A 20350-nucleotide genomic window follows, 5' to 3' on the forward strand; every position below is an offset into this window, starting at 1 on the left:
CGTAAAATTCTTATTTATATATGACCCCGAATGTTTTAAGTGCCGTCGAGGACTCTTTCGACGAGATCTATCGATCGACGTTTGGTAATCGAAAATCGGTTCGCAAATAAAAAAGTTTTTTTTTTTCGTTTTCCCTTGGTCCCCTCTTTGACGAGACTCGAAAAAATTTTAGGTCTTCGATTTTTTTCAAAATTTTATCGATCGTTACTCGTGCCGCGGACGTCATAAATATGCGATCCGTTCCTCTCCGGCCCGAACGGCCTTCGAGAAAAAAATTGTCGAAGTTTTTGGCAAAAGTTGCTCGTTTTTGAACTGTAATTCCGACGTTATCTATGGACTGATTGTAAAACCGTAAGCTGCGCCGTGTGGTCCCGTGATTCCTCAATCGAACGGTGTTGGATTGTGCCCGATCCGTTATCGGGTTCCGAAGTTATTCGGGAATGGGTGCCCGGTGCCGTTTCGGGCCCTGGCCGCCTAACCGTTTCGAATCTCGAATGACCCAAAGGGTCCGTAGACGCGCCCCGAATGTGGCTTTCGTATTCCACCCTAAAATTGATAATCTATTAACTCGCGAGTGTTAACCTAACCTAACGCCCCCCGGACAAATTTGGGTGTTTTTTTTTCCACTTTTGGTCGACTTTGAACTGTAATTCCGACGTTATTTATGTATCGATTGAAAAACTGTAAACTGCGCCGTGCGGCCCCGTTATTCACCTATCGAACGGCGCGATCCGTTATCCGATTCCCGAGTTCTTTGGGAATAAATGCCCGAAAACGTTTAGCGTCCTAGGGGTCTAACCGTTTCGAATCTTGGGTGACCCAAGGGGTCCGTAGGTGCCTCTTGAACGTGGCTTTCGTGTTCCGCCCCACGATTGACGATCGATTAACTCGCCGGCGTAACCTACCGTTACCGAGCCGAACTTGGGTGTTTCTGTCCGTATTTGATCGTTTTAGAAATTTATTTCCGACGTTATTTATGGTCCGTTCGAGACGAAATAACTTTCCCCGTGCGGCGCCGTTATTCCCTTATCGAACGGCGGCTGAACGAGCGCGATCCGTTATCGGGTTCCGAAGTTATTTTGGAATACGTATCGAAACACGTTTAGGGCCCTGTCCGCCGAACCGTTTCGAATCTCGAATGACCCAAAGGGACCGTGGGCACGCCCCGAATGTGGCTTTCGTATTCCACCCTAAAATTGATAGTCTATTAACTCGCCAGTGTTAACTAATCTAATCTAACTTTTTTTAAGAGGTTCAGGAAATCCTTTCATACGCCACCACAATATTGAAAATCGATCAACTCTTCAAGGTTAACATAACCTAACCTAACCTAAGCAAGGAATTTGGGAATGTCACCTCGCACACTACTACCCTCGTACTCACCAAGCCCTATCTTCCTAATCCGTGTCCGCCTCTGGTCCATTTATCCTCCTATCAAACCATCCGTCGTTGTTGCCGACTTGAATGTCAAAAAAAATAAAAGCGTTTGAGAAATAGATGTTTATTGTCAACTGTTACATGAACTGATTTGTGACATTGAAAAATCGTTGTTGTTCCTTGCAGAGCCTACAGACCATTCAAAATTTTGAACAATGGATCCATGTAAAGGTTCTTGCGGAGAGTCGTCTGTCGGCGAATTGGTGCTTGTTAAGATAATATTTTTTTTATTCATGTCCAATTGGAATTTTTCTCTTCTTTCTCGTGCTCTGCGATTTTGAAACCAGATTTTGACCTATACACAAAGTAAGAACTTAAAATTAAATTACGTTTGTACTATTCCTAATGCCGCGTTAACACGATGCAAGTTTATTGGCGCCAAAAAACTAACCTGTATGGGCGCGCAGTACATGCATGTTACTAGCATAGTGTAAATGCATTGTACCAGTCAACTTGCATACTATCACAACTATCTATATTTACAAGCCGTGCTGAGAATTATGGCAACACTGAGGCGAGGGCCGATTTCCAAATTCAACTTGGCAGATTTCAGGTGCATTTAATATGTGTTTTGGGTGTAATATTCCTATTTTAGGTGTTAGTTGTGTTAATCTAGTCAAGTATACAGGGTGGTGACTTGCGTCACGCATCATAGGGATTTCAATGTAAAATTCGTAACATGCGATTATTGGCTTCCCAAATTATTTTAGAGCAAAAACGTATTAAGGTTTTTTGTAGAAAAAATTTTTTTACGCCTATAAACAGTATTAGTTTTTAATTCTTTACATAATAAAAATGGAAAATTGGAAAAATAAAACTCGCATCTTTTTCAATAATCTGTGATGCCATGGAATTTTGTAAAACAAAACTACGCCAATATCCGTCATGCCATGGAATGTCTGCTATAAAACAAATCAAATTTTATCAAAAACTATTATATTTAGAACAGCGAATTTAACATAAAGAAAGAGCAAATTACTAAAAACGGTTTCCTAATATAACAATTTACAATAAATGTTCGAATAAGTCACCATTAACTGCAATACAGTAACCAAGTCGATCATAAAATCCATTTCGAACTGCTGCTAATTGATAACTGGATATCTTTTTGTTTTAGAAAATTCCATGGCATCGCAGATTATTGAAAAAGATGCGGGTTTTATTTTTCCAATTTTCCGTCTTTATTATGTAAAAAATTGAAAACTAATACGGTTTATAGGCGTAAAAAATTTTATTCTACAAAAAACCTTAATACGTTTTTGCTCTAAAATAATTTGGGGAGCCAATAATCGCATGTTATGAATTTTACATTGAAATCCCTATGATGCGTTACGCAAGTCACCACCCTGTATAGTATGTTTGTGATGCATACCCACTCACCGAACAACTCTTTATGAAAGAGGTTATTACTATAATTGCATCAAAGTGTTCAATGCTATACCAAAGGCAATAAAACAATCAAGAAATCTTCAATTATTAAAAAAAAAATTAAAATTACATCTCCTTGAAAAAAATTACTACTCAGTTGGCGAGCTTGATGCAAATTAAACCGGACACAATAACAACTTATTTTCCTCAATGTATAACGTTTGTCCTTTGTATGTTTTTAGTTTGTCTTTTTTTCTACATATTCTACATTCATGACAATGCCAATGTAAAGGAATTTATTCATGGCAATAGACTATTATTATATTATTATATTGAGCTTGTTTGTGTAAAATTTCCTAATACGTACCCTCACATCTGCCAGGTCTAAAATTCGTGAAATCATAGTTACTTCTGAGCTACTTAAATAAGGCGACTGTTGAAATTTTTCCTCCAGCATTGACAGTTGGTGTGTGGAAAAGGGAATTCTTGGATTTCTTCCTAGTTGTCGTCGTTGCGGGCCTTGGCGTTTTGATATCCCTAAAAAAGAATTAAATATGGTTTGAGCTTATAGGTATGTTTAGTAATAATAAACGTTTATGTCTATATTGCAAAACCTGCTATTTAATAGGACAGTCAAAGATATACAGGGTGATTCCTATAGTACCTGCCACCGTTTGGGAGCGTATAGGGGGTGCCTAGGGGAAGTCTTTTCATATAGGACACTTGGGGTCGGAAATCCAAAATAAGGGCGCCAGAACCAAATTTATCTTCTGGAATTTCACGCCTGTATGTAGGCAACCCAACCGACCGACGTTTCGCGCGGAGCGATGCAGAGCGAGTTAGCGCGAGGAAGCGACATGGGAGGGAAGGAGGGAAAACGACAGTCAAAAGCAATAACGTTTACAAGTGTTCAACGTGGCCACCGTTGTTCTCAATGCACTTCCTACATCTAGCCAACCACTCCCCTCGAACTCGCGTGAAGACTCCTATGTCCTGGCGAACAGCCTCTCCGGCCATGACGACGCGCGCAATTAAGTCCTCTTCGGATTCGACGGGAGTCTCGTAGACGTGCGCTTCCATCACACCCCACAAGTAAAAATCTAATGGGGTGATGTCGGGCGAGCGGGCAGGCCACTCCACCGCACCTCCACGGCCGATCCATCTGTCCGGATAGGTTTGGTCCAAGTGTTCCCTCACCTGCCGCCCGTAGTGAGCAGAGCACCCATCGTGCTGGAACCAGTGGTCCCAGTACAAGTTCACTGGAACATCCGTTAAAAGTTCTGGTAGCACCTCGCGCAGGAAAATCAGGTAATTATGGGCATTTAGACGCGGAGGGAGGATGTAAGGCCCCAGTAGGTTGTCCCCCAGGATGCCAGCCCAAACGTTTAAAGAAAACTTGTCCTGGTATCCTCGCGTAAACGTTTCATGAGGATTGTGCTCCGCCCAGTAGTGGCTGTTACGAGGATTGAAGGTCCCCTCTCTTGAGAATCCTTTCTCGTCAGTAACTAGCACGCTCCTCAGAAAGTTCGGATTAGCTTCTTCCTCCTGGACGACTAAGTTGCAGAATTCCAGCCTCCTTTCATGGTCACCCGGCCGTAACTCTTGCACTTTCTTAAACTTATAGGGGTGTAAGTTGTTGTTGTTGGCGATGTTCCACACTGTGTGTTGACTACAACCCACCTGATCTGCTACAAGTCGAGTGCTAGTACGCGGGTTTGCCTCGAAACGTTCCAACACATCCTCCTCTAAGGCATTTACCAACGGGCGATCGCGATCACGGGCGCTAGTGGGCTGCGAAATAGGAGGAGGTCGGTGTAAACAAACAAACTTTTCGAAATGGGTGCTTAAATGACCCAAGTATCGATGTGCATCACGAATCTGTGTGTAAAGTTAAGCCTCCGTCAGCTTACCTGCAATTGCCCTGTCTCGCACAGTCGGAAGTGAACTTCTTGAAAGACCTGTCTGCAGGGTAACTAACGGTTTGGATACCGCTCAGCGTACGCTCGTCGTGCAGCTCGTGCGTTACCATTTGCCAATCCGTACATGTGCAAGTGCATGTCCGCGTATTCCGTGTTAGTAAAACGTGCCATAGTGTTTATTCACTTGATACGCGTCGTTGCAGACGGGATTTCGTGGGTTTAAACAAAATTCTGATCAAGTGTCAGCCACACATCGCCGCCTGAGATCGCTCCGTGTGCACCGCCGGCCGGTTGGGTTGCCTACCTACAGGCGCGAAATTCCAGAAGGTAAATTTGGCTCTGGCACCCTTATTTTAGATTTCCGACCCCAAGTGTCCTATATCAAAATACTCCCCTACGCACCACCTACACGCTCCCAAACGGTGGCAGGTACTATAGGAATCACCCTGTATTGAGTATAGGTACCCATCCATGTCCCATCTAAGATTTGTCAATTTTTGGTGGTTGGTTAGGTCCATGAACTGGATGCGTATTGGCATTCTGTACTATTATTGATAACACATTATATAGAAATCGAGATAGAGATTATATACTGCGATTCAGAGTACCGATATAGCTTAGTGTTTGTTTGCTAACCACTTGTCGCACCACATACTGTTAATATCTTCACCCGTTTTTTTAAATCGAAGGTTCTATTTAAATCCATGCTCTACTAGTTCCAAATATTCGTTCATTGAAAACGTATTCTAGTTGATTTGGAAAAACAATATGTTAGGGTCTCTTCTATCGCCCCATTTTTGTGGATATACTACACTCTGTTTATTGATAAAAGTAGAAAAACTGGAATTTAAAAATAATGAGACGAAAACACTCATCATTACCGAATCGAATATCTGTAAAAAAATTAAATACCTATGTTGCCGATAGATATAATATACGGATTGAAAATTTGAAAAACAAATGTCGAAATGGCTTAGATACAAAACATCAAGTTATGCCCACTTGCTTCATTACTATTTTGTTTCAACTTTGCGCATTACATCATTCGCCCCCGGAAGTTTCGCCTCCGAAATATTACACCTCATATTTGCACTTTAAAGTTTCGCCCTCAAAAGATTTATACCGGGAATTTTTGAACACAAACAATTGTTAAAACCATCTGTTTGTAAAAATGTGTTAATTAAAATTTTCACCCCAGGGATATTGGTTAATTAAGTAATTCTGAAATACAGTCCTTACGAGAGTTATTGAATTTTAAGTATATGTGCGTATCAATCGTGGACATTTGTGCAGGCAAGTCCCTTTAGTAGATTCTTTCGATATTTCGAACGAAGATCTGACCATTTGTTATCCGATCGACCTATTACATAATATACCTCTACTACATTGGCAGGAAAGATTTTATCTAGCTCTAAAAATGCTCATACTAAAATTGCAAAACATAAGATAATATTAAACATTTATACAATGCTCTGCAACGTGTTACAAAAAGAAAAATGGGCTAAATTCAATACGAATTTGTTTTTCAAGGACACCAACCTTTTTACAATAATTCAAAGTTATCCTTCGTTCTCTATCTAGATTTATACCTATACAAAAATAATAATAGGCTATGTTGAATTTTCCGCAACATAATTACGACACAAAGACAAAAGCAACGAATTGGGCGTATAACTTAAAAGTACAGAAAACAGCTCGTCAATCTTACTTCTTGTATTATACACAAAAGTTATTTAATTACTTATTAATCTTCACAAATTTTAAAAATTTCATATAACTACGCGTTTGTCCCATCCTCGATCACAGGTTTATTAATTTTTGTTGGGAAAACTGATTCCCTACCTTAATTTTATCGTTGTCATCATGTGATCGGTTCGAAAAGCGTTATCTACGTATACCTTGGGGTCTATTGACAACAAGTTTTTAATTTAGTTGTTGCACCTAAGGACGTTACATACGATATTTCATTTATTTTCATTTTGAACTTTTTTACATTTACATTTATATATGGTTCATTATTATTATTATTTATTATTTATTATTTATTAACTTCAAAACTGTTATATCTTTTATAACAGCATACCGTTCAGTTGCCAATAATTAGTGTAGTTATTGTTTCCGATATCAGTGACTATATTTAAATGTGAGTGTGTTAAGGTTGTTCTATATTACGTATAAATGTTCATCAGGTAGGTAGGTAACACTTTAACAATTTGTATTCAGAAAGTGAAATTTTTAACTGTACTCACTTTGTAATTTAGGAGGGCAATATCGAGTACATTGCATCCACGTAAATGGCGTTGCATTGGTTAGTTCTTGATTTACAGAACATCCAGCACGATTTAAGATATGATCTATACTGAAATTGAATTTCTTTTTTTGATCTTGCTCACTTTTCTCATCGTCCCTTGAAGTCATTTTTGCTAAATGATGCTGTCAAATTCACAAACTACTATGTCTCTTTGTGAAGTGGTAGCCCTTATTTTATACCTTCCCCACTATTGTGTATCTCTAGCTTAATTAAGCGTAAACCTTAAGGTTTACAATAAACGTTCAGTTACTGATATTCAATTTAACTAGCAGATGAGTGGATGCACGGTTAACACTTTCGGCGCCACCATGTTCATCTTGAATAGGTAATAGCGTACCTATATGTGATTACTCTAATGGGTTCCCCATTATATTTCGTAATCATTGCGCTAATTACAGGAATTGTTTTCTGGGCATTCTCTACATAGTGGCATGTGCAGATGGAGCGGCGCTTTTTGAATGGAAATAAAGCGGGCTATCAGTTTCATAATAAATTAATATTTAAACAGTAACGAGCGGTGAGTATCGCTTACACAATATAATACAAACAAATCGAGTTTACGGGGATAGAATCCGGACCACCAACTATGCAAGGGCTGTAGCATAAAATTAAATACGTTTCCGTGAGCACGATAATTAAAATGAAAGCAGTCATCGGAAAGATGTTAGATCGTATATAGATTCGTAGAATTTATCAATTAACCGATTAAATGGTTCATATAACGACCATTTCTCATAATTTTAACTTGCCAAACATTCCGAAAAAGTTAATTTTATTTTAAATAATTTACTCTCAGGTGATCCAAACTAAACTTTAAATTGTAGTATTATTTAGTATAAGGGGAGGTAATTAAATATTATAATATACCTAAATATTCAAAAATTGTGCAGCTTTCAATATGATAAACTGATATACCTACTAGTTCGCAGTCGTTTAATGAAGCAGTATAACACTGTATAAATATAACATTTCAGTTTCTAATTCTAATTGTCACTACTGTATTTATTTATTAAATTAGGTTCATTTCAGGATTATATTTGAAGGTCCTGTTTTGAATTACGTATAATGTAATTATACACAACGAATAATTGTAAAGCCTCGCCTTAAGTCGTATACATTCATATACATATACATTTATTTCGGATAGTCGCCGACACGTTATCTGTGATAGTGTCATGATGAGACTTTCATTGATTCTAGTTTTTTTGCGTTTTTCAGTTAAAACATGGACAACGAAATATTTCAAGCACCTAGGTAAATAAAAAAAAGTTTGGTTAAAGTAGGTAGGTACTTAAAATGCATACATTCGAATAGAATTTTTTTCCAGATCAGATTTTAAATTGTTTATTCGATTCGCAACAGTGATACAGGTACGACTGAAAGCTTTATTTACAATTTGTTACAAGAGGACACCTAAACTAATTCAAAATAAACCACAATGAAAGCAATAAGCATAAAGCAGCTGCAAATTGACAAAATAATTTCTACGATTTCAAATTGAAACCCTGCAGTAGCTGCAAACATAATGAATTCAAGTGGATTTTAACGAGAGGCACTCTTATTGAGATGTTAATCTAAACTGATAACTTGCTTCTAGTTTTAAAAGGATATTTAGGTTTTGTTAACCAGCAAACCGCTTCCCTTATCTGATCGGGCATAACATTGTTAATTTGTTGTAGTTAAACACAAAAAAAGCTCACATTTCAGTAGTCAGTAGCAGTACATGGGTAAGTCTTTATTCTTCACTGGACTGTTCGGTTTAATTTGTTACATATAGAGACCGCAGTGGCGTGTAGGTAGGTACCATAAAAGATGCTTTCATTAGAACCAATTGAAGGATTATGGAAATGGCCAGAAACCTCAGAATGGTCCCATTGTTAAACTGTGAAATTACCTAACGTTAGTGTAATAGGCACGAGTCCCTTGTCAGTTGTCGGTCGCCTTTTGCAGTTCTCAAAAATGGAAAAGTGCGTTGTTGTGCATTCAGAGTACATAATCTCTAACTGCGGTTTTTGTATTACTTAAATATGCAGTGTGTGCGTAGATTTGCATGTATTAAAACTGTATTACCACGAATTAGACTAAAATGGGTATACAGGGTGGGGGAGAAAATACATACCTACCTACTTTGCATAAGAGTAATCAGTAAAGTACTCTTAATTTAAAAAATAGAAGAATCCAACTCTCTAAAACCTGCAACCTTATTGGAGGTGCTAAAAATGCGCTTTTCTGCGTACTGAAATGTCCAAAAGTTATACTTGTTCTAAATATAGGTAATTTTAAATATAAAAAATTAATCGAAGCGCAGGTAAATGCTAACAACATTCTCAAATGTATGAGTTGTGTACTTATGCGAAGTTGTGAACCACAATCCTCTTATACTAATGTTTCCTGCAGTTTAATCCCCGATTTCCAAATAAGGTAATGCTAATGAATCTAATGATATAATTACTAAGGTGTAAATATTGACTACTAAGTACTTTCGTATTCTCTACTCCGTCGAGGCATATCTTAAATCAATAGTAGCCCGTAGTGTGGCCTATTTTTCGCAACAATATAATATGACCTAAGGAGACCTCGACCTCATCCGCAATGCAGTATTATTACATTTACCTACATCCTGGTCGGCTGTAAAATCGAAGGTTTCGTTTCTCTTCATTGAAATAGGTAGTCATACGCTACATCCGTGCTTTTCATTTTCATCGTTGTTCATTGTTGGCTCAATTTATTATATTCTTATGAAATTTTTGTATGAATTATTTTTAAATGTAAAAATAAGCAATTAGTAAACAACTCTGTACAACGGTAACATCAGCTGAGTTACGCCGTGGAGATTCTCAACTTTGTTGGAAATCTTGCGCAAATCTTCGTTCGCAACGCGACGGTGGCTTGATGAAGATGATGGTTCCCTCTTGCCTTAATTTTATATCTTTAGAATCCACCCAGCGGACGGTTTAACTTAAAAATGCGCAACGCGCTCTGTGAAGATGACCAGCTCACATTTTGTATTGCACACGTCGCTTCCGAATTGTATAAATTCTTATCTACTACATATCTATAATCTTTAGATTTGAATTTTTACTAAGCTATACATTTTCGGTACATACGGTGGCTCGTTACACTAACACATTTTTGTAAAGATACCTATCTGCTTATTGCAAAAACGGTGAAATGTCGGTGTAGAGTTTTAGGTACGATGACGTAGGGTTTGGGCTAAATTTTCTTCAGTTTCATGTTCAGGTAGTGGTAGATTAAAGAATGTCCCCTCGTACACGTACCTATTTACATTGAGTTGGCGAAAATATTTGAAAAAATTTTATCTGAGCCAATATATGAATATACCTACCACTTCGTTAAAATCAATTTTATTCCTATTTGCAATGTGGCTTTAGAAAGAATTATAGCACCGCTACTGCACTTGCCACAGTTACCTACCTATTCCTCTTTTACAGGTCAAATTTTCGTGAATGTTTATTCACTTCATCAGGACATGAAACTATTATTATTTTTTATTATTTATTATTATTATTAAGAAGTTCTCGAAAAACTGTCGCCGACGTCCACCTTTGTTCTAGCCCCGCCACTGTCTACACGAGACGTTGACATAGGTACAGTAAACGAGCGAAATAGTTGACCTAAATCTATTCTGGAACGATTTTACCTGCAAACCCTGTATTTTTACTCTTAACAAGTATTCCGACGTGTACCAGTGTACCTCTTTACAGTGTGGCTGTTTGGATACCTATTGTAGTTTGTTGAGAATGTTGCAAATATCGTTTAGTTTTCCATTCTTACGGCGGTGTCCCGGCGACTCGAAAACGACGCCGCGATTAAACGCGACGCGTGTCAGTTGTCTAAAGACGGCGTTCACCTGCGTACGATTCGGCGTGGTGATTGTGTTTTTTTATTAGAAAATGTAACTCAAATATCTGCTTTTGATATTTAAAATTGCAACGTCGAAATGGGAATTTATTTATTTGACGCTTAAATAAAATTGCGTTAGGTAGAAATTTAGTAATTAAGTTAATAGTTATTAGAACAATCGTCACGTGAGTCATAAACGGTGTATGCGCGAAATTTCAGGAAGTGTGAGAGCTAGCACGTTACAACAATAGACCGTCCATCCCCGGATTCAGATCTGAGGACGTTCAGCGTTCAGTTAAAAGAAACAATATATGGATGGAAAAGCAGAAAATACAACCGTGACAGTAGTAAAATGGGTGCTCTTAAGCAAGCTAAAAGCCTTAATCCGTCGGGTAAGTAAAGAACAAACAAAATTAAAAATAGTCTGATCTATAAAAAATGTCTACTTTCTACCGCACACCGTTTGCTTAATACAAATTGGGCTTGACACATTTTTGGCAAGAGCTTACATCTTTTTCTCACTAGTTAGACCTTTGTTTTATTATTCAACCCAGCGAAATAAGTCAAACCATTACAACATTGCAGAAGAACTGAAATTTAGAACAAAAGTTTATTGCCATTTTAATCAAGGTAACTTTGTCACAAATTGCAGTCCTACCCCTACGCTAGGTAAGATAACAAAGAGATATATTTTCATCGCTTTTACCTTTCAATTTACTATAGTACGTAATCTTCATACTACATATAGGTACCTTATACCGGGCTATTCTCAAAAGTGGCACGCCCCTATAATTTTCGTTTTCGGTAAAAAAATGAAGTTTGTAAATTTGATAAGTATAAAGCAAAGATTTTCAAGTTCGATTGTTTTTTGTCACTTTTGGTTTCGTCTGCTAAAATCAAGGTTAATAGAGATAGTAGGATTGTAACTGACGAGTCATCGAGAATCCGGAAGCTCCATTTGATTGGTTGTTTCCAATAATGAAGTTTAAGGACTGGTCAAATTGTAATCCGTTTTACCAAAAATGTTTTTATTGTGTAATCTAGAAGTAAAATACATAAGGTGGAAGTAATGTGTCTGTGATGCCAACTGCAAACTTTACATACACGTTAACATTTAAACCTTCTTTTTAGTTAAAATGACAAACAAGGATCACCGAAAATTTATTTTACCATGTTATTTCCGCTGGAAAACTGCCACACAGTATGTCACTGACGCTTTAAATTTATAATAGCTTCCTACTCTGCAGTACCATTATTTTGGCACAGACGTGAGCGTTTAAATTTAAACATATAGTAGGTAACCATCAAACAAACAACAAACACTAATTTTCCAGTCTAAGCGACTGTTTTCATAATCGGAAACGACAGCCTGCTTTTAAATATACAACTTCGTTATAACTATAACTATAACTTCGATTATAAATTGAGTCCCTTACGCCACTGGCTTGCCAGAGCCCGCGGTGCGGGTCCCGCCAATGGTTACAAAAATCCCATAGATTGTCATATTTATTTTAGCACACAAGAAAACGCGCGAATATATCGTTGATGCTTGGATGTACTTGTGTGCCATTTTGTAATTTGGGACTTTTTGGGTTGATTTCTTTGGTTTTTGTTTTGCCATTATTCCTGAAGCAAGCCATAAAAATTGCAAACCCAGTTAAATTTGTGAAATGTTTGTTTAAAACTATTTTTTTTTTTACTATTTTCTGAGAACTTGCTCGTTAACGAATACGTTTTCATATTCACTGTTTGCATATTTTGTCCTAATTTGTTATCTACATGTAAGGAAGTGTAATTTAAAATATATACATTGCAACTGAAGCTACGTAAGTAGCGTCCACCAATATCCTATCGGTTATTAATTCCCATACTTCTGCTTTTGTCTATAAGCACTTTCCTTAGACCATTTGCCCCTATATGTCACTCAAGTTTTCCTTATTTTTTTAAGTATCTCGTCACAGTGGTTCTCCCCTTGTAGTTTAACTAGCACCCCTTCCGATCTGGTCCTTCTCCTTTTCTTCTTAATCTCCCAACGTCCCTCGCTGGTCTCCCTTTTTGCTCTGACTGGCCATTCCTGCCTCCACATTACGGTATCAGTATCTGCCGCCGATTGTGCCTCTACCAATTTCACTTTCTTCTCACTGCCTTTATCATTTCGCATTACTCACATTCAGTATTGTTTTCCATATATAAATTTGGGTTCGTCTGGCTCCCTCTTGGAGTGCCCATACCCTCTTCATCTGAACCACAGCTGTCACCACTGGTATCCTTATGTTTCTGCGTAGATTGTAGCCTTTTGGGGATGAACTCATTCCTCTTTGCCGCTCCCGATGAACTTGTCTGGGTCACCGTACTGTTTGTACTTCCCAGTTGTAACTGGTTTGTTTGTACATTCGCCTTCAATATCCCCCCCATATATCACACTTTTCGAACGGAAATATTGTCCGTACTAATAATAGCTGTCAGCTGTCTTGATTTCTTTCAAACATTTTCCCCACCTTGTATTAATAAGCTGTCTTGTACTTTCTAATTATCAGCTCAGCAACCTTCCTGACTTCCTCGATGAAACCAGAACCAAATCCTCGTCTCCTTCGTTCTCGTCAATCTCTTCTATCTTCCTGTTTTTAACTTCCTTCACCACACTACGCGCCTCTTCTGCGCTTGTACTTCCGAACGGCATCTTATGATACTGCCTAATCTAATGATATTGAACTACTCGTAATACTAATGGCCGTATAAACCCGCCATAAACAGATTGTGTTATTACCGCTTCGAAATGTAATCTTTATTAGTTTGAACTAAAGCTATCAATCGTATGGTACGTGGTACGTTAATTTATTTCAGAAACAAAGTTTTAATTTAACACAGTAATATTACAGTAATTTATAGTTTACTCAAAACGCATGTAATAACTACCTACTGCTTACCGTTGGCCAATAAACTTCTATTACCTATATGCAGCTGACTCATTCATGGTGGTTGGAACCACCAAGTTCCAAGTTCCTTTCCTTTCCTTCTTGCGGCGTAATGTTGCATAAATTTACTTTTGTTAATAAATACTTGATGTCTGGCGTGTTATTAATTTAGTGTCCTTATTTACAGATATAAATCTAATGAATGGAGACACATACATAGTAAACACAGGCTCGGCATCCGGTGTGTATGTGCCATCTGTAAGTCAAGGCTTACCGACACTCATTGTTATGGTGGTTGTGCTGGTGATAATAGTACTGTTTTGTTTTTGGGGAGCACCTGCCATTCGAGCTTTCTGTAGAAAAAGAATTTGTTGTTGCTGTGCAATGGATGAACCTAGTATAGATAATGGTGAGTATATTAGGCATTAATAACTAATAATATTAAATAGAAGTATACAGTGTGTAAAGCGAAGGGGTTCCAGATTTCTATAAATAAATTATAGATTATCGAAACGTTATTGGTACTTTCAAAGCAAGCAAAACATATTATGAAGAATAAATTTTTTTCATAAATCAATATTTAAAAAAAATTCCCTCTTGTATACCCCATCGCTTTACACACTGTACATATAATATAATAATATAATATATGTAAAAAATTGTATTGTCCCGCTTTTAATTTTCAATCCGATTTGATTTATCAGAACCATCAAGAAACAAATATTCAGCCCTGTGATGTATCACTAACGTTAAACTTAACGTGCAGGTTATCTGTAGAAAACGTTATTTTGTCCATCCTAAATAACGCAAAATAAGGTTTTTCGGAAGATAACCTGCACGTTAAATTTGACGTTTCTGATGACATTACCGAGAGGATTGTTTTTAAAGAAAAAAAAACTTCAAAAAATTGTCAGGGACCGTTTGGTTTGGGCGCATACTGAATTTTATCCAGCTCACCGTTGGGCACCCATTATCATGCTTCTTGCCGGTTATAAACTATAGAGTCTAGCTTTATTCGGCTGCTGTGCTTAAATCAATCATCAAAAAGTGCGCTTATAGAGTAATTCTTTCTGTACAAAATATGCACTGCACGCCCGTCGCTCTATACATATACCTTTCGATCATTATTTTTTGCTATTGATTTGAATTTTAGAAAAAAAAGGCTTCTGTGCGATAATATATCTCCGTCTGCCACTCTCTGTCTTCTGTTGTTTTGACTGGGAAGTACTATTAACATAAAATCGCCCAAATATTACTTTGTACTTTTGCACTCGAGAAGTTGTCAATGTTTCAAGGTTTGCTCTACTTGACTCCGCGACAGTCTTCGAATGCTCTTCTAGAACAACAACTTTCTCTCCTTCGCGTTTCTAAAACGACACCCCTCTTGACGATAATATTTTTCTACCCATATTATACATTAAGTTAAGTTCACGTGGACCATTTGTCGAACCGATTTGGACTAAATTTGGAGTGCATAGGTATAGGGTGATATGAGGAATCGCAAACGTCCCATTTTGGTTTCGGTACATAAAAAATCGAGTAAAAAACTACAAAAAAGTGCATTACAGTTATCTTTGTGTTTCTTAGTTTTTGAGAAATTTTGAATTGAAAAGTTTAACTATTTATTTTATTTTCTAAAATGTGAATTTTTCTGGAAAAGTAAGCACTAGAGCGAAAAATGTTAAAAATACAAAAAAAAATGTGTCTTGAAGTTAACGAGCTCTACAAAAGGTTTTATACACTTTTTGCGTCGGGTTCAAAATAAAGGTGCTAGAGGGATTTGTTGATGAACTCCATGTTATGTTTGAGTAATTAGATATAGAATAGAGAAAAATTAAAAATTGATACTTAAAAAGTTTTTATTGTGGTTTCTATAGGCGATCGATTTCGACGTTCGACGTCATCATCAGGCCGAGCTGGAAATTTACATTAACTACGAAGCTAGAGTGCTAGAGGGCATTTTCTAAATGTACTATGCCTATCATATAAGTAGTCGTAAAGTCGAGTCTGGAGTTTACCTGACAAAGTAGTTTATATTATTTCTCTATGTCTCGCTGGAAATTTGCCACACTGTACCCATATACTATTGCAATGAAGTATAATGATTTTATTAATTTCAGTTTTAGAAGATGAAATGAGTGATTACGTTCTCGTTTCAAAAAGAAGTCAAAGGCACAAACACCGAGAGGTAACTTTGAACATTGGTTGTCATACTGACATTGTGGTTTGAACTTATAACATCATTGAATACATTTTAAATCTTTTGATCTTTAATCAGCTATTGTGTGTGCGTCCCTTGCTTTATATGTAGATATATACCTAATATACTAATAGTGTTACGTCAATCGAAACGCTTTGCATAATTTGCATGTGTGTGCTTGCGTGCAACAAAGGAAAAGTTTTTTTATATTTCAAGAGTATCATATTTACTCAAAACTGAATCACACGGCGTTCAGTTTTTCATGACAACTATACCTACATAGTTATAACCTTATAACAGATCGTTTTTAGATAGCTTTATAGATAATATCTAGATATAACTCTCGCCAGGAAAGATTGCCGGTCACAGCACACCTTGTGTCGATCTACAACCTATGTTTTTCTTAAGATGCGAGCGACTTCCAGAATAGGATCGTGCTAATGTTGAACGAAGAGTCTTTTTGTTCAACAGTGACACGATACTATCCCGGAAGTCGCTTACAATCTTTTGAAAAACATAGATCGTAGATCGGGATCAAGTGTTCTGTGACCGGCAATCTTTCCTGGCGAGAGGTTTATGTCCTCTCTGATTTTATGAAAATGTTTACAAGATTACTACTCCTAAACAATAGCGCAAAGAGTTTTCGACGAAGTTACATATCTTGATGGTTTTTAGACATAAAAATAATAGATCCAAAATTAGGTTTTGAACATTTGAAAAAAATATCAGCTGCAATTATTGGCCGAGCAGCAAAAACAATGTTTAGAATCCTAATTTTCGCTTTCAAAAGTACCGCGTTTCGCCAATATCGGATTATTTTTTGCACCTTCTTCATCCCAACCTTCCACATAGTATGGTTGCTAAGAAAACTATATTGAAAAAAATCGCAAACTTTGGAACTATTAATGGTCTAGCTCATAAATCATGGTTTATTTAACAAAAAAAGCTTTGGTCCCTTGTTCCATCCCATTTTGTTAACATTTTTACCTATTACACCGTGAAATGAATTATTAATTCGAGCATTTGGAATGTCAAAACTAACGATTTAACAGTACAACAAAAAATGCTTTCGAACACAATGATTCATTGTTTGAAAATGTTCACTTGCCAAAATATGCAAAATATTTAGCTACACAACTATTTTTGTATTCATAGCTACTTCTTTAATCGGTGTTGTTAGAAACGTTTTATTGTTGCAGCCAAACAGAATTTTAGATCAGAAAATAAGGCGTATTAAAAAAGCATATGAAAATTAATTTGATATTTCCAGTAAGGTATTCTTTTTGATCGTATTTATTAATTGTTATTTATAGCAATTATGCATAAAGCTGCGCAGCGTGATCGAAAAAGTGCGCATAAAATGGTATATTTTTATTGGTTGCTTAGTTGAATTAGACTGGTTCAGTTTTCGAAGTTTCTCTGTCTTAGGGGCATTTGAGACAAAATTTGGCCAACCAGGCTTTTTTTACTAATTATAATAATGATTATAATTGGTACCTGCTGAACACGAATATCGATGTTGGCACCTCGAAATCTGAACAGGAAGTCCCAAGATGGCGGCCAATTTCCGAAAATGTTGATCTTTTCACTCCTGCGACCGATTTTTTCGATCTAAAAACGGATTATAATGTTATTCCTGGCATTCGTCACGATAATATAATATAATAGTTAACTATTGTTTTAACAATAATGGTAATAATTTTTTTAGCTGCAGGATGCGTAAAATTAAGAATTACGAAATTCCCAGTTCCCCTTGCCAAAAGGAGGTGCAAACGATTGTTTCTAGTAATCCTGACCAAGTGAGATGGGACAAAATAGAATTGTTTAAATACTTTATTTAAACAAAATCAATGTAAGTGTTGCATTGAGTAGCATTTTTTATTACAACGATTACTGCTACAATATGGCCACCTAGCGGAATACAGTTGTCCCTACTAAGTATACGACAACTTTAAGATTGAGTGCTAGCGGCAACATTTCGGAGTCATAGACAATTCCAGTGCCACTGATTCGTATCCGATCACATACGAGTTGAAGGCATTGTTATACGAGTACGAAATTCTCTCGTACCTCGCGCACAACAGGAAGGCAAAATCTACAGTGCCTGAACCCTCTGGACTAACCTGCCCGTTTGTACTCGTATAAACGAAATCTGTTTTGCAAAAAGGAATTAAGACAACCTACAATATGAACAATGAAACGGGACTGGCGCGGTACATCTTTTTAGATTATTTATTTATGGGGACCCAAACATATTGATTAAACTGAGTGAAAGTTTTATTATGTTATTGTGTGTAAATATTGCTCGATCTTCTAAAGCATCGACTCAACAAATTTTGCCTCTTCCTTTCTGGAAGAGCTGAATTCCCATGGTCGTTGAAGCTACAAAAAGTTAAACAGAAACACCAATAACCACAAGAATATGTCAATCTTCGGCGCTCTTCGGCGGCCCTAATTAAGTTTACGATTGTTTAACGAACAAGACCAGAGTGATTATAGGTTTATCTGAACTTGTGAGCTGTAACTTTCATGTTTGTAAAAAGTAAATGCAATTTTTTTAAAATTTCATATTTATTTTCATTTGTCTTGTAGATAACCTTAGCCTCCATTGAACCATATAGTTGCAAGTAAGTTGGAAAAGCGTTTTTTTATCAACACATTACAATTGAGGAAATGTATTACACCGCTCAAAATAGTATTTTTCTGGTTTCGCCGGAACCAACCCTATTCCTAAATTTATGTGATACACCCTGCAAATTTTTACATTTTGAATAAAAACATTAAACGGGAATACTTACCATAAAACTAGCATAAGCACGAATGCAGCTTCCAGATATTAGTAACATGTTTTCTTTTTATTACAGTCAGCACGGCGGGCGAGTCAGCTACGCCCACAATAATTCTTCTTCCCTATGGACGGATGCTGGTGGTTGATCGAAATGTTTTTAGACAACTTCAAGCAGATCGCACAGGGATTGATTTCATAGAACTTAGTGCAAACTTAATTCTACAGGATCAAAATGGGAGTCACGCTGATACATTGGAATCGGAAGATACAAGCAAGGGTTTGTCACTAGTATCACTCGATTTCTTACCACCACCATATGATGATATATTTGGTTTAAAGAATTCCGACCTTCCACCATCTTATAGTGAAATAAGCGTTATGTTACAAAAATTAAATGGTAAACCTTTAGATAGTGAACAATTACACAAAAGTGAACTAAGTGTTATAATGGTGAAACCCAAAGAATGTATTTTACGGACAAGTAGCGATCCTTTCATTCTTACCGATAAAATGTATCATACAAATACGAGGATGCGACGTGACTTTGTCAGTTTGGGCGACAATATTGTGCAATGTGAAGCGTCTATACAGGAAGAGATCAACGTGTTCGAAGGTGCTTCTGGTTGTAACTATCCAAGTTATAAAACAAACATTAATCCAATAAATCGCACAAATATACAAGACACTGAATATTTTGATAGGGAAAGTAGTGTTTAGCTGTTACAGTTATTTTTAAATTTTTATTATGGAAATAAAGATAGACACAGTGTAGCGCCCTTAGTAATTCAAAGGACATCACGTTCAACGTGTGACGTAAAAAGACAGGAAACGAAAATATAATATTAACTAGTTCTTTTTCGCAGTTTGTTTTTTTCTATATTGAGATATTAAAAAAACGTATTTTAGGAAGTCTGTTTTGTCTCTTTGGATGTTTTTCATATTTCACTTCTACATCGAAATCTTTACCACAGATATACGTGTATATCTGTGTCTTTACTAATTCGGAAGTCACAGTATAATTTAATATGTAACATTAACAATGAACGCGAGGTTTTTACTACGTATGTAGAAGAGGTATATCTGGACATCTCGGTAGTTAAAGGGCCACCTGAGCCGGGTAGTATACCTACATGACGCGCCAGACTTGCGTCAAAGTGAGGTTTGCAGGTACGTGTATGGGACGTATGGCGATAGTTCTTTTTAGCTATTCGGTATCGATATTTTGGACATGTAAACTCGCGTAATTTCGGCAGTTGCGAGTCCCATAATGGGTACATGTTCCATGTCTAAAAACCACCACCGAATATCATCAACTGATATTGATAAAAATATAGCTAACGCCATCAGCCTAGAATTAAGGGGGGGGGGGGTACAACCCCAGGCCCTGCGCCTTAAGGGCCCCAGTCTAATGATGTAGGTACTATTTATGATTTATACAGATTAAATATCAGAATAAATTTGGTGTTTGTTGAAATTATAACCTAGTTTGTATAGGAATAGGGACAGAAACCTTAATCCTTCCCTGATCGTCATACGTCTCGTCACGTA

At 36.9% G+C, this 20350-nt stretch overlaps 2 protein-coding genes across 4 annotated transcripts; one reads left to right on the forward strand and one right to left on the reverse strand.

Moving 5' to 3' along the window:
* Positions 1-326: 326 nt before the first annotated feature.
* LOC116158983 (homeobox protein ceh-13-like) lies at positions 327-7154 on the reverse strand. Its single transcript, XM_031471870.1, has 4 exons — positions 6974-7154; positions 3173-3342; positions 1536-1732; positions 327-546 (listed from the first exon to the last, which is right to left on the reverse strand). Exons 1-4 carry the CDS (start codon positions 7140-7142, stop codon positions 327-329), a joined length of 756 nt encoding a protein of 251 aa, XP_031327730.1. The 5' UTR covers positions 7143-7154.
* A 3590-nt stretch (positions 7155-10744) lies between these two features.
* LOC116158578 lies at positions 10745-19712 on the forward strand. 3 transcript variants are annotated; one of them, XM_031471378.1, is made up of 4 exons: positions 10745-11291; positions 14002-14223; positions 15935-16002; positions 18879-19013. In XM_031471378.1, exons 1-4 carry the CDS (start codon positions 11252-11254, stop codon positions 18912-18914), a joined length of 366 nt encoding a protein of 121 aa, XP_031327238.1. In that variant the 5' UTR covers positions 10745-11251; the 3' UTR covers positions 18915-19013. The 3 variants fall into 3 exon arrangements, with proteins under 3 accessions (XP_031327238.1, XP_031327236.1, XP_031327237.1); XM_031471376.1 differs by lacking the exon at positions 15935-16002 and having other exon boundaries at positions 10749-11291; positions 18879-19712; XM_031471377.1 differs by lacking the exons at positions 10745-11291; positions 15935-16002 and adding an exon at positions 11448-11568 and having other exon boundaries at positions 18879-19712.
* The last annotated feature ends 638 nt before the right edge of the window (positions 19713-20350 follow it).

The sequence above is a fragment of the Photinus pyralis genome, unplaced genomic scaffold (assembly GCF_008802855.1).
Source record: "Photinus pyralis isolate 1611_PpyrPB1 unplaced genomic scaffold, Ppyr1.3 Ppyr1.4_LG1, whole genome shotgun sequence".
Classification (NCBI taxonomy): Eukaryota; Metazoa; Arthropoda; class Insecta; order Coleoptera; family Lampyridae; genus Photinus; species Photinus pyralis.

Bases quoted from the DNA above. Each gene is read 5' to 3' on its own strand.
- LOC116158578 (XM_031471376.1), top strand. From the start codon at position 11,252: ATGGGTGCTCTTAAGCAAGCTAAAAGCCTTAATCCGTCGG. The intron at 11,292-14,001 runs GTAAGTAAAGAA...CCTTATTTACAG, and splicing joins TAAAAGCCTTAATCCGTCGG to ATATAAATCTAATGAATGGA. The intron at 14,224-18,878 runs GTGAGTATATTA...TTTTTATTACAG, and splicing joins TGAACCTAGTATAGATAATG to TCAGCACGGCGGGCGAGTCA.
- LOC116158983 (XM_031471870.1), bottom strand. From the start codon at position 7,142: ATGACTTCAAGGGACGATGAGAAAAGTGAGCAAGATCAAAAAAAGAAA. The intron at 3,343-6,973 runs GTGAGTACAGTT...ATTCTTTTTTAG, and splicing joins TTGCCCTCCTAAATTACAAA to GGATATCAAAACGCCAAGGC. The intron at 547-1,535 runs GTCACAAATCAG...TATCAATTTTAG, and splicing joins AACAACAACGATTTTTCAAT to GGTGGAATACGAAAGCCACA.